The following is a 15,300-nucleotide window of genomic DNA, read 5'->3' as shown; positions in this document are numbered from 1 at the left end:
AAATATATATAATTGAGATGAACTGACCATTCTCCCTTCAATGAATGGTGGATTTTTATACAGTTATCTCAAGTACACCTACATAATGTAGGCTACTGATGAGCACTAAAATATAGAGTAAGTATAGAAAATACTTCTAAAAAGTCGGATTTGTGAAATAATATATAATAAATAAATAGAGTAGGATAATTGAGTAGCCCAAAATAATATTGCACATTGATTCATTAAATTATAAACAGTCAAAATAGAAAAGAAAACCTTTATTAGGCACAATTAATACATTTATAGATTTGCCAGTTTTTAAATATATGGTAAGTCAGTAGACTGATTTTTTCAGGTAGAATGCGTTGCTTTAGGTTTCCTCAGTAAAAATGTAGCCTATATGATCATTATGAATGTATAGGATATATGAATGTATATGAGCAACGCATTCTAACTGAAAAAAATCGGTCTACCGACTTACCATATATATTTAAAAATGATCATATACATCTTTACTGTAAAGCAACGCATTCTACCTGAAAAAATCAGTCTACCGACTTACCATATTCAAAAACTGACAAATCTATGGATGTTTCAATTATTGTAATAAAGGTTTTCTTTTCTATTTTGAATAAAAAAAAAATTTTAATGGCTTTGATGACAGGGATAATTATTATCAACTGCATAATTTTATAACATTTTTTTTGGCACAGCGCCATTGATTTTAGGTAGATAGATGAACAATATCAACCAATATTACCTCCTTAATACTTGAAGAGTGCAGTAATTTACGGAAAAGAAGTTTTGCTCATCATAACTAAGAATATCTAGCATGTGATGACTTCCAATAGGCCTATGTAATGAAAAGTTTATTTCTTCACAATTCAATATTTTCTAGCATACACATTAATACTATCGTATTTAATAAAACTTTTAAGTGAAACAACACTCACATTTTTTATGTTGCGACGTCCGTTCCGACGTCCGAAACAAAAGAGTCTCTGTTTGGCTTGAAAATGTGCAATACCAGCACGAAACGGACGTCGCCACATCAAAACATGTGAGTGTTTTTCCACTTATAAGTTTTATTAAATACGATAGTAATAATAATAGTGGAAACAAGATGGATAACCAACAACGTAGCCTACACATTAGTATTGAATATTAAAGATAACAGTGTAGGCCTATTTTTGAAATTATTTTGTCACCACAGTACATGTTTCGGCTACAGAATGCCATTATGAAGAACAAAATAATTTTAAAAAAGGTACTCAGATTTATATTTTTATATATATTCAAAAGTAGCATGCCCTCATTTCTTTAGCCCTAAAGAAAAAAGACTGTGTATACTTCTGTTCTGTGATGCTGTGGATAATATTATCTTGAACATATCATTAGTTTTACATTTGTTTCCGCAAATGAAACAGCAATAATAATTATTAATGAACATAATATTTTTATTTCCGGATGGCAAACAAAATAGACAGGATGAATGTCAATGGCCTCTGATTTTTCCTTCTACTTTATTGTAGCAATAATAATGATACTAAAAGTTCTACGGTAGTCTATATTATGTAGCCCACTATTTTATAGATTAACTTCACTTCTTTGGGCTACTTTATTAAAAATTAATAAAAGCATGAATAATGAGTAAGTACACATTTAACCTGTTTTAAAGTTTAAAATGTTTTAATAAAAGGTTACTTCATGTTTTTTATATTGTTTTTAATAATTTCCCACTATTTATTTTCACAGTTCGGTGTAACGTTTCTCTCTAGTATTTATAGGCTACATTATTTATTTATTCTGAACCTTCCAGCCCACAAATGAGGGAGGAAATTGAGTATATAAAGATTAATAATTGTAAGTATTCCATACACAAGAACTTATTCCGTATAAACTTAATTTTTTCCATTATTTGTAGGGCGAGAACGCTCTGAATAATGTTAATACTAGTAGAGAATAGGAGACTGTGTATGAAATTCAATAATGTTGAAACATAATACAGTTAATACTAGAGAGAATTACTGTGGATGTAATTCAATGATAATTCTGCAGCATTGCTGAGCACAGTAGTTGTGGTTACCTCTTATAATAACTTCCTTTTCCGCGTTCTGAAAACTACAATGTGCAGCCTATAATTATTATGATTTTGGCATTCCAATGTTTTGCACTCACATCCATCCAACGGATAAGTACAGAAAGCGAATTGACAAAACTAAAATCAGTTCAATGAATTTCGTTCTCTATCGCAGGATTACATCAATGCGTGCTAGATTGTAGAAAATAATTATCTTTGTGATAGGTAGCCTAAAGCTAAATTTGCAATTTTACAATATAGACTACCTACACATTCATCGGCTCATGAAGAACTACGTAACTGAAGCTGCGTTTACAACAAAGTTATTAACAATAAAATGTCTATTGTCCCGTCCTTATATAGATTCTATTAGATTGAACATAACTTATCATACACATGATGTGCATATGTGATTGTCAAGCTCCGTTTAATCTAATAGAATCTATAAGGAAGGAAAAATGAATATTTGGTTAAAAAATTTGGTGTGAATTAACGCAGCATTAGTTAGTTCTTCTTTAGATGATAAAATTTATAGTACCACAGCTTTAGTGTTTATTATAGAAGGTTTATTATAACCAGCTTTAGTACAACAGAGACAACATAGTTCTTCATGAGATGATAAAGTTTAGTTTATATTGTAAAATTACAAATTTTCCCGTATAGGTAAAGATATATGAAAGTGTCAAGTGAATATTTGAAATTAATAATACAAAAATATTAGAAGAATTATTATTATAAAAAATAAGATTCATGATATCGGAACAACCCCACCGATATGCCACAGCACTGGTACCACAGAATACTTTATTTATTCATTCATTTATTTATTTATTCGTGGAGACAACAGTTAAAAGCCCCATATTGCCTCCTTCACACAATACAACAATATTCAACACAATGCAATTTCCAATAAAAAGAGATGGGAAATATGAGAAAACAATAAATTTTAAAATAGCTTATTATAAAATTATGAAAATAAAAAAATATGAAAAACAGAAGAAATATAAAGTTGTAAGGTATATAGAATAATAAAAATACAGTACCGTAATTGAATTCAATATGAAAAATGCACACTTATACCTTAGTGAACTATAATCATTACTAGTATATAGACAAGAGAAAATAAAATAAAAAATGTGTCTGTGTAATGTACTACCACTAGCCTCTATGAGGATAATTGAAAAAAAGAAGTAAATAACGAAATGATGGACCACAAACTACTAGACTAAATCATAATATGATTACTGCTTAGCAGTCTATGCTTCATATTATGAAGCATAGACTGCTAAGCATATCATACTGGATTGCAGAAGTCTTGGAGCTAGAAGAAGAGCTCTGTTTGGCTGCAAGCAACCAGGTGAGGAATGGGATGTTGGTATAGGGAAGAAACTCCTGGACCTTGTAAAGGACACGGGAGTTGGTTTGTCTAACTAACATACTTTTGGGACACACAATAAGCTTCGGTTGACGTGTGAGGTTCTTCGAACCTTTGGATCTTCGAATCCGTCCCTTCAAAACATAAACATAAATCATATGAAATCCTTCGGAATTCGGAAGGGGAGAACCAGAAGAACTTATTCTATGTAGACTACGCATGTACCTGCATAATGAAAGTTTACTGTGCTGGTACACTAATAAATAATACGTCTTGGCCAATACATGAAAAATGAAATGATACTACTAGGCTAAATGAGGTGTCTTTATTTTTTCCTGTTTGTCGGTTTATTCCTATTACTTTTCTGTGTTTCTATGTGATTTATTTATTCATCATTGATTTATTTCAATTACTTTTTTATTTTTTATATTCTCTTGCAGCTATCATGCTGACTTCCGGCGTGATAATAAGGAAGATTCATCAGCTGTTATTTGAGGACTGGCCGTCCTGATCCACAACCGAAATCTCCAAGGAATCATTTTAAAGCCGCAGTCTTTTCTGAAACAGATAGGAGAATGCAGGCGTTCAAACTGACGCCGCGACGTGCGAAATTGATCATTTCAGTTGGCTTGATATCGTCGCTGGTCATTTTCGCTGTGCACAAGTCATTCGACGAGAACAATGACTTCTGGTGGAAATTCACATCCCCTCGAACTGGTGTTAGACACGGAGAGCTAATAGTGGTACGCAGTGCAGAGCCAGGTGAGTTGAATTTTTTTCAAAATTGAAAGAAATTTCATTTAAAATTATGAATATACAAAATCAGAATAATTATTATTAAACGAGAATTCAAAGTTGAATGCTTTAAAGGTAAACTTTGGATTTCCGTTTAATAATAGGCTAATTATTAAATTGATTAGCATTTGAATGAATGCAATTCCATCTGTGAAATAAGGATCTTGAGAATGAACTAAAATCTACTATTGTAAGGCCCACGTATAATGGCAATATATTTTATGAACATTGGTGTTGCTATCCTTGTCTATCATTCGACAAAGATGATAGCGCTATCCTTTTCTGGCTCCGCAACGTTGCTAGATAGCTTTTTAACAATGTAGCAATTATTAACAAAATGCTTCATCTGAATCATGAAATAGATTATTCAATCATGATAAATATATTTCTTGACAAATAAAATATGATTGAGTAATAAGTATAATTAACTATTATTGATATCACATCAGATACTCTTTTCCAGCTCTGAAACGTTGCCAGATCGTTTTTTAACAATGCATAAAAAATATTTCATCTCAATAATTATGAAAATGTGTTATTCAATCGTTGAGAAAGTATAACAAGAATGAATGAACAAGTTATATTACATCAGATATACCGGTATCAGTTATCCTCCATAGAAGGCAGTGGCAAGGCAGAGAAACGGCAACGCTCCTATCTTTATCCATCACCATTATAACGTGGACCCTACTATAAATAGGTGTTATTGGAGCTACAGTAGGTACTACAGTAGCACATTACAGTGAGGTTTAATACATAGAATTGCATAATTATTTTGAGTGTTATCCTATAAATGTCGATTTATCTTGAATTAGTAGTCTATTTTCTCACAATAATTGGGATTCAAAGAATAGATTTAACAAATCTTTTGAGAGCTACACAGTATACACTACCTTTCTTTCTTTCTCCTCAGCTCTACAGGTCGCTAAAACCCGCCTTAGCCTCCCTCACAAAGCTTCTCCATCTCTCCCGATCGACTGCCTAACTACCTATACACTACCTATTTGATTCCTCATGAATCAAAATTTAAAAGATTTTCATGAGGAATAAAATTGATTTAAAAAAAAGCTGCATTTGAAAGCTACATTACAGTACCGGTATCTACAGTAAAAAATAATTATTGGAATTTATTTAAAATTGAAAAATGAATCAAAATAGCTCTTATTAAAGTTAAATAAGAATAAGGAAGTTTATCGATAGTATGGTTGTTTATAATAGTTTTCTCTGAGATAGTTTGTTTTTTGTTCATTCTTGTCAAGACCCTAATTTTGTATATCAATAATTTAAAATGAATTCATTTTTCAATTTTAAATAAATTCGAATAATTATTTTCTACTGTAGATACCGGTACTGTAATGTAGCTTTCAAATGCAGCTTTCTTTAAATCAATTTAATTCCTCATGAAAATCTTTTAAATTTTGATTCATGAGGAATAAAATTGATTTTAGAAAAAGCTGCCATTGAAAGCAACATTGCAGTACCGTACACCGGTATCTATACAGTGAAAAATAATTATTGGAATTAATTTAAAATTGAAAAATGAATTCATTTTAAATTATTGATATACAAAATTAGGGTTTTGACAAGAATGAACAAAACAACTATTTTTAGAGACAACTATACCATCGATAAACTTAATCGATAGTTGTTGCCTATTCAAATCAATTTTTAATAATAATTTCATCGAATTTTAGTTTCAGCTTCAATCAGAATGTGAATAAATGCTGTGTTGTAGACAACGTTTCTACAATAGAGAAAACCCCAATGATTAGTGGTCTGAACCTCAACAAATACAACAATTTAAAAGCTCTAAACTCAATTCGAAAGCTGTTAAAAAGCCATTCGAAAGCTCTACAAAATCGAATGAAAGCTCTATAATTTGTATTTGGCAAGGTGATTTGGCAGACATCCCGCGAGCAGGTTGTAAATCTTATATTTATTGTTGTGAAGAGCTTACAACAAATTAACAACATTTTAATAGTTCCATTGTAAGGATGTAGGCTATCATTGTTGTTCTCGAGAACTATAAAGCTTGAATTGTGACTCTAAACAGTAATCTTTTCACTATATTTAATGACCAGACCTCTGTTGAAATAACTGGAACGAGAAATAGGATGGTGCCAAGAGTTTTTTGATTTCTCATTAGTAAACAAAGAATCAGTCTGATTGCCAGCTATTCCTGGTCCTTTAAGGCGGTTGATCGGCTGGGGCGCGTCAACCGATTCACCTTCCGAGGTGAATTAAATTATATAAAAGGCAGCATTTTGATTCAATAACCGAGAATAAGTTGTTCTGTATAATATGCGGATTATTGATCGAAGAAATCTTTCAATATTTCCTTTGCCCTTCTTAATATTCTTTCTTCCTGATTAACATCTTTGGAGGTGATGAAATTTTAAGGAATCTTTGATTCGGCTTTTCTCAATAATTTATATATTCTTCAATGTTGGCTTCCATCATGAACTGCTTATTATTAAATCACTTTTTTCTTATATCCTAGCAAAAAGTGATTTGATTTCTATATCATATTCTCAATATTATTTGTCAAATTTTCAAAGAAATCACGTGAGATCTGTATATAGTTGTAGTGTAATACTATTATATTATTTCTCACATTCAATTGATGAGAGCCCACCATAGAAAAAACAACATTACAAAAACTAATTAAATATAGTAAAAAAGAATATACCTATTCATTCGCCATTGGAATTCAGTAACCTATATCAGTGCAATAAAATGCAATGTGGATTGATCTCTTTGAACATTGAACTTGACTATATTTAATGACTAGAAAAAATTACTCAAAATATCAACTTTTGAGAAAAATATTCCATTCTCTAAAAAATTACATAAACTATAAGAAAAGAATAGACCTATACATTCGCCATTGGAATACAGTTGTAGTCTACATCAGTGCAATAAAACTTAATGTGGATTAATTTCTTATAAAACTGAATTTATGGTGACTGTAATAATTGTGATTGGCTAGAAACATTTCGTCAAAATATCAACTTTTGAGAAAAATATTCTATTTTCTAAAAACAACTCAAGTTCAGAAAGTTATTCAATTTTCAAAAATAGCTCAAGTTGAGAAAGTTTATTCTATTGAGAAATTTTATTGTAGTTGAGAAAAATATTCCATTTTCTAAAATAACTCAAGTTGAGAAAGTAATTCAATTTTCAAAAACAACTCAAGTTGAGAAAGTTTATTCTAATTAATAAAAATGATATATTTTGTAAAAAAATCTTAATGCATCAACACAACAATATCATAATAAAGAATTATGAAAATTTCATGATATTTTACCAAATTTGGAATGATCTGTTTTAAAATTTTAAACTTAAGATGCTCATATGATATATATATATATATAAAACACGTTCACGTTAATTAAAACTCAGTTTTTAAAAATAAATTTTATTTGAAAAAAATACATGTTAACACATCAAGTGGCTGGAGTAGACTAACTAAATGAGCGCGCTGAGAGCGACACTATATAAGCGGTACTGACAAAAATAGTAGTCCCACATCAATTGTTTAAGTTTACTTAATTTATATATATATATATATATATATATATATATATATATATATATAATCGGATAGAAAAATATATTGAGATTTTCATTTATTTTGATAACTTGATAAAGCAGTATCCAAATCGAGGAACTTTGAAAAATATCGTCACCAGTGAAAAGTTTATTTGTAGCCGTTCACACATCCTTAATAAAAATAGATCCAATTTTCAGTTATATGGGTAGCCTACACAGTAATTATTACTTGAAATAAAATGAACGGTTTTGAACCTGTGTTTTGCTCTCTCTCAATCATTTCATAAAATAAGATGAACGGTTTTGAACCTGTGTTTTGCTCTCTCTCAATCATTTCATGAAATAAGATGAACGGTTTTGAACCTGTGTTTTGCTCTCTCTCAATCATTTCATAAAATAAGATGAACGGTTTTGAACCTGTGTTTTGCTCTCTCTCAATCATTTCATAAAATAAGATGACGGTTTTGAACCTGTGTTTTGCTCTCTCAATCATTTCATAAAATAAGATGAACGGTTTTGAACCTGTGTTTTGCTCTCTCTCAATCATTTCATAAAATAAGATAACGGTTTTGAACCTGTGTTTTGCTCTCTCTCAATCATTTCATAAAATAAGATGAACGGTTTTGATCCTGTGTTTTGTTCTCTCTCAATCATTTCATAAAATAAGATGAACGGTTTTGATCCTGTGTTTTGCTCTCTCTCAATCATTTCATAAAATAAGATGAACGGTTTTGAACCTGTGTTTTGCTCTCTCTCAATCATTTCATAAAATAAGATGAACGGTTTTGAACCTGTGTTTTGCTCTCTCTCAATCATTTCATAAAATAAGATGAACGGTTTTGAACCTGTGTTTTGCTCTCTCTCAATCATTTCATAAAATAAGATGAACGGTTTTGATCCTGTGTTTTGTTCTCTCAATCATGTCGTGATATTGATATAATTTGTGATTGTATGATTGGAATATAAAAAATGACAATCAGGAATAGATCTATTTATTAAAATTAATAAAAACATGAAGTAGGTACCCTTTTATTCAAAACATTTTAAAACTTTAATACTGTTAAATAAAAGGGTACCTAGGCCTACTTCATGTTTTTGTATTGTTTTTATTAATTTTAATACAGTAGCCCTTACAAGTTAAATGATTCTATTTATTGGACTATCTATTTTTTGTGTGTTTCTGATTATATTTGAATTTTTATTTGAAAAAATACTAGCCTATTATAGTAGAATGCTCATCATTCAAAATGTGTTCAACTATCACTAAACTCATCTCTAAAAACTTTTAAATTGTTTTTTTCAGCTGGGCCTGCCCACAAAACGTTGAAAGTGTGTTCAACTATAACTAGTGAAAAAATATCCTATACTATAAAAAATGTGTTCAACTATCACTAAACTCATTCCTAAAAACTCTTCATGTGTTTTTTTAGCTGGGCCTGCCCACAAAACGTTAAAAGTGGTGCACTTGGATTTGAAAGGAGCTCCACCCAAACTGAGTTATCTACGGCAGCTGCTGCCGTTGCTTTCAAACGCGGGCTGCGATGCCATCCTGCTGGAGTATGAGGACATGTTCCCCTATCACGGAGCTCTGGCCAACATCTCGGCCAAGAATGCTTATACGCAGCATCAGGTGAGAGTCTGGCGATGAGAAAAAACTTCTGATGATGGCGCCCTAAGTGCATTGAAACTCTAGATTTGCTCAAATAAATCATGACTGTATCGCTTATATTTCACCTTAATGTAGCTTTTACATGTATAAAATAGCTAATCGATTGTCAAATCAGTTTCTCTCTCTTCTCCCAGTTTATCTCCTTCTAGGTTCTAGTTGCACTTCTTCTTCAGGCGCTGCGTTTTCTTCCTTTTTGCCTTCTTCTGCTTCTTCTTCTTGTTCTTCTTCTTCTTCGATTGGTGGCGGTTGGGTTGAGGTGGTTTTCTTCGCTAGATTGGCTTTCCGCTGACTGGTGACCATGGCCAGGGCTCTCATCAGCAGCATCATCTCCTGAGAACTGCCAACAATGTCGCTTAGTTTCTCCTCGTCAGGCTGACGTAGACTGGCCAGTGCCGCGTCTCTTTTCCGTTTGGCATTTTGTTTCTTGCGTTTTTTTGCTTCTTGAATTCTTGATATTTCTTGCGGTGTTTCTCGCATGATTCCCAAATATTTGGGTCGTTGACCGGGATAATAAAGTAGTTTTCCTGACGCCCATGGTAACCCTTTAGGATAGAGCGGTCTACATCCATGTTGCCTAAGTCCATCCACGACGCAAAAGCTGTGCTTTCGGCACACTTCATCATGCTAAGGAGGCAATGATTTTCAACTGTAAAAAAATGACGACTAAAAAAATTATCGAATTTCACAGTTTACACAAAGGAAAAAGTACTCTGAAAACAATTATATATACACATATACAGAAGTCTGATCGTAGTTTCAAATATGAGCAAGGAAAGTTGTGTGAGTGTACCACACCAGATTTTTAGGCTACACAGTTGAGAGACTAATGATGTAATAATAATAATAATGTGGCTTCACATATTGTCTAAAATAGCAGAATATATCATTTTAAAATGCCATTTAACTTACACATAAAAGCAGTTGAGGGACTGAGGATAGATAATGTCGTGGCTTCTCTATAATATAAAATAGCTGAGTAGACAATACATATATTTTACCTACACACAATAGGCTACCAGTTGAAAGACTGACAATGTGTGTTATGACATTGGAGGGAAAACTAGGCTGAGCCTGTACTATTTCTCTCCAAAAATTTAGAAAAAATGTTAATGTTGTTGACTATTGTTGTTGACTATGAGGCACATAGGAAATTACATTGTCAGTCTCTCAGCTGGTAATGTTTGTAGGTAAAATAGCGATTTATTGTCTACTCAGCTATTTTATATTATAGAGTTGTGTGTAGCCTGAGTAAAACAGCGCAGTTTAAGTTTAACATTTTATCAACAACGCATTATCATTTTATCAAAATTTTTCTATTATAAATATTTCTATCCATTTCTTGTACATAACACTATAATCATAATATAATTATGACATTAGGGGAAAAAACCAGGCTGAGCCTGTACTATTTCTCTCCAAAAACTTTGATAAATGTTAATCTTAAACTGTTCTACTCAGGCTACAAGCAACACCAATAATTGAGAGACTGTCAATTTAATAGTCAGTGTCAATAGGCTTTAATAGTCTAAAATAGTTGAGTGAACAATAATTGTAAACTATTCAAATTCAAATTCAAATTTTATTCAAATTTATTTATTCAAGTAAGTCACAATACATTCTGGTCTATACACGAATCTACAATAAATTACAGTTCAACAGCTAATTATGCAACAAATTTCACATATTATGAAAACTTACAATGAAGATTGAATGGAACATTAGAATATTGATAATATAGTATTGTAATGTAACTACATAAATCAGCGGTTTTTCAACAATGAAAAATGATAACTTCAATGAATAAATATACACCCCACTATAATTATATGTGTTGGGGTAAAACTGCTGTTTCATTCACACACAACTCTAGGTGAGAGACTGATCTGACAATATGATGTGCCTCAGTAGTATGTCTAGAATAGTTGAGTAGGCTTATTAGACAATAATTATTTGAAACTGATATTCTACTTGGGCTATACATACAACATGGTGGCCTCTAAAAATATAATCTTGATTAGTCTCACTTTATATAACCATATTATCTTACTATACATTTCATAAATATTTCTCAACATAAATATAGATATTCACCAAGAAATTGACGGGCCACCAAAGTGACCTAACCGACTGCTTAGGGGAAACACTATAGTGAGGTCCACGTTATAATGGCTGTGGAGAAAGATAGGAGAACAACGTTGCCGATCCTCCGTCTTGTCAATGCCTTCTATAGACGTTAGATGATACAGGTTCATTGATGTAATATTAACTGTCCATTCTTTTTTAAAATAATAAATTATATTTTATTAAGCAAGAACTTATATTTTTCAATAATTTGATGATGAATTTTCATAATAAAGATGAAATATTTTGTTAATCAATTATGCTACATTATTAAAAGACGATCTGGCAACAGAGCAAAGCGAGAAAGAGATAGCGCTATCCGATTTGTTGAATGATAGACAAGGATAGCTATACCATTGCTAATCAAACACTGCCATTATAACGTGGACCTCACTATATAGTGACCCATCCGATCTCAGGGATAAAAAGCATACGAAAATCTTTCCGAGCTGTCTATGACAGTACCTTCGGCCACTATTATTTATTTATTTACAATGCAAATGACACTGATGTAATAACATTGAAAGATGAAATAATAAGGTAGTCCTTGTGCTATTTTTCTTCCAAATTTATAAGTGACAAAGTCCAAGATAAGGTTAGAATTTCACGTGTACAATTTTTATAAAATTTTACTCTAAAATGAACATTAAAACTATAAATTTTGAATTTAGATGGCTTGAATTAATAAATTAATTAGAAATATTCCACTATAGCTGCCTACCAAACGCAAAGGGTTGAAACTTTTGAAGAAAATATTTTAAAGCAGGTACCTCGTGCTCCACAAAGGTCCATTTTGAAACTTGACAAACTGAAAACCTGACGTAATGAAATCTTGAAGAATTGAAAATAGGTCTATAACCATCTTTGTTTAATTAAGTATCTATAATATGCAAAATTTTAAGTTAATCAGTCCAGTAGTTCAGACATGATGATGCGTCAAACATAATTATCCTATCCTATACGTGTATAAGCCAGTTCTTCCCTTTATTATAGTATAGATTATGTCTTCCACTCTATATTCAATCATTATTTGATTTCTGTACAGGTGATGGACCTGCTATCCCTGATCCACGACCTCGGAATGGAGGCGATCCCGCTGGTGCAGACGTTCGGCCACCTGGAGTTCGCTCTGAAATTGCCCGAGTTCCGACACCTGAGGGAACTGGACGCCTTCCCCCAGGAGGTTTGTCCCTCGCAGCCCGCGGCGCATGCGCTGGTGCGTGAGATGGTGCGTCAGGTGATGGCGCTGCATCGCACATCGCGCTACCTGCACATTGGCTGCGATGAGGTGTTCCATCTGGGTGCATGCGGCCGGTGTACGCAGAGGCATGTCGACAACAGGTCTGTAAAAATGAGTTAAGTAATAAGTAATTAAAAATAGAAAAATAACTGCCCACGTTGAATACTTTAGTATGAGGTCCACGTTATTTTCAATTTTTTTTTAAATTAAATGTTAAATAAATATAGGCCTACTAGAATACTAGACTATATTTATAGAAAAAATGGATAAAAAGCTGCAAAAAGTTTATTCATTTACTATGATAATGAGAAATAAGCTGTGTCAACACTGAGAAAATGTCTGATGAACACCATCTTGGATGAACTTTCATCTTGAATGGAACACCATCCAATAATAATAATATTAAAAACCATAATCACAATAGAGTTTATTTATAAAAAGTAAATTCGTATGGCTTTTGTTGGTGGAGAGTCCCTTGCGGGAAGGTCCAACCGCCTAAATGTATAATTTAAGCCGTCAATGGGACTGTCATATTTCAGCCAGGACCGACAATTTAACGTGCCCATCCGTTAACACGTTATTAATGATCGATTGATGAAAAAAGTAAACAATTATTTGACATCATCAAACGCAATTATAACAAACGCAATTGCATTATTGGTAATACTATATATCCTATTTCATTTTATTGATCAAGTTAAACATTTAGGTATTTTTTAAATCTACGTTATTTACAATATAAACTTAATCTCAACACTTCTATATCTGTCTTATATATTCTCCATTTATCCTATTCTGTCTTATGGGTTGAATGGAGAAGCAGGCTCTCATTGCCTCAATTTTTTTTTGTTTTTAATGGTGTTAGTTTTTATTATGATGAATTGCCAAACATTGTAAAAAATGTACATGCTAAGAATTTTTGATTAAAATTAAAATTAAATTCACTACTTGTAATCAAAATTGCGTTCAGAAATAAAGGTATTAGTATATCTATTCAATTTACTATTTTCTTAATCCAGTATGTCCATTTTACGTTTTATATCTTAAAGCTGGATTCGCAAACAACAGTGACAGTGAATAGTGAAAATATAGCTTCTAATTTTGGACTATTTGTATTCAGCCTGGCCGAACGAGTATGAATAATAATTAGAACTTATAGGAATTTTATTTACAGATATTGATGTGTACAATAAAATTTCGAAGTTCCTGAAAATATGTGGCACCATACATAGAAATCTCAAAAATAAAACACAACAAGAAACGAGACTAGAGTTCTATATATAATACTATTGCAGTTCCGACTCTCTTATATGGAAGTGAGAATTGGATTCACACACGTAGAATGGACAGTCGAATTCAAGCTGCAGAAATTAGGCTTCTAAGTTGTGTATTTGGCTGCACTAGAGTTGATAGAATCAGAAATACTGATATAAGACAGGTTTTATCGGTTGCTCCTCTGCATGAAAGAATTATTCAAAATAGACGCAACTGGTGCAATCATTTGGATAGAATGCCACCTGGAAGATTGCCCCTTGAAGTCCAAATCTATAGACCTACTGGAAAAAGAAATTTTGGGAAGCCAAGAAAGAGATGCTGGCTACCGGAACAGGTTAATTAATAAACGCTAATCCCTGTAGTGAAGATGATGATGATGAATAAGATGAGGAATTATATTTTCACTGTTCACTGTCACTATTATGTGTGAATCCAGCTTTATACTCTTATTTTCCATGATTTTGTGATTGTTGCTATATGTTATGACAATTAAAGGATAAATTTCAGAATTTTTCAATATTTTACTATTTCAGAGAAATCTTCGCAGAATACGTGACGTCAGTGGCAGAGCACATAAAGTCCACCTACCAGGGCGTCACGCCTCTCATCTGGGACGACATGATGCGCCAATGGAGTCCACAGTTCCTCACCTCAACTAAACTCGGCAGTCTGGTCGAACCGGTGGTCTGGGTTTACACAGATGACATCGGCAAACTGGTCCCCCACTACGTCTGGCACTGGTACATGAAGACCTTCAAGTTCGTCTGGGTAGCGGGAGCCTTCAAGGGAGCGACCCTCTCCACTTCCGTACTCCCAGACGTGCGCAGACACAACAGCACCAACAGGCGTGGCTGGAGTTATTTCGAAAACACCTGAGCGGGTGAACGGGTTTGTGTTGACGGGTTGGTCGAGGTATGACCATTTCGCCGTGCTTTGCGAGCTTCTCCCACCTTCCATACCTTCCTTACTACTCAACCTACTACTGATAACCTCTAGGAAACCTTCAAAAACTGAACAGATCTACAAACTATGGAAGTCACTCATGCGATGCTCCCCTTCATCCGAGATGACAATTGAAACCTTCACAACCGACCCTCGATCTGTTGGTACATGTTCCTTCCAGGGAGCTGACGTTTATATCCTCATGGGCAACTACCTCAACCTCAAGGAAACCGTAGACAAACTACACGAAACACTGACTGAGCAAAACG

The 15,300-nt window shown here is 32.8% G+C and overlaps 1 protein-coding gene across 1 annotated transcript; it reads left to right on the top strand.

Moving 5' to 3' along the window:
* The first annotated feature begins 10,587 nt into the window (after nucleotides 1–10,587).
* Nucleotides 10,588–14,965, top strand: LOC120349510 (hexosaminidase D-like). The gene is made up of 3 exons (XM_039419865.1): nucleotides 10,588–10,611; nucleotides 12,620–12,915; nucleotides 14,623–14,965. Exons 1-3 carry the CDS (start codon nucleotides 10,588–10,590, stop codon nucleotides 14,963–14,965), a joined length of 663 nt encoding a protein of 220 aa, XP_039275799.1.
* Nucleotides 14,966–15,300: the final 335 nt, after the last annotated feature.

This window comes from Nilaparvata lugens, chromosome 1 (genome assembly GCF_014356525.2).
Source record: "Nilaparvata lugens isolate BPH chromosome 1, ASM1435652v1, whole genome shotgun sequence".
Taxonomy (NCBI): domain Eukaryota; kingdom Metazoa; phylum Arthropoda; class Insecta; order Hemiptera; family Delphacidae; genus Nilaparvata; species Nilaparvata lugens.
This window is presented reverse-complemented; position numbering and strand designations above follow the sequence as displayed.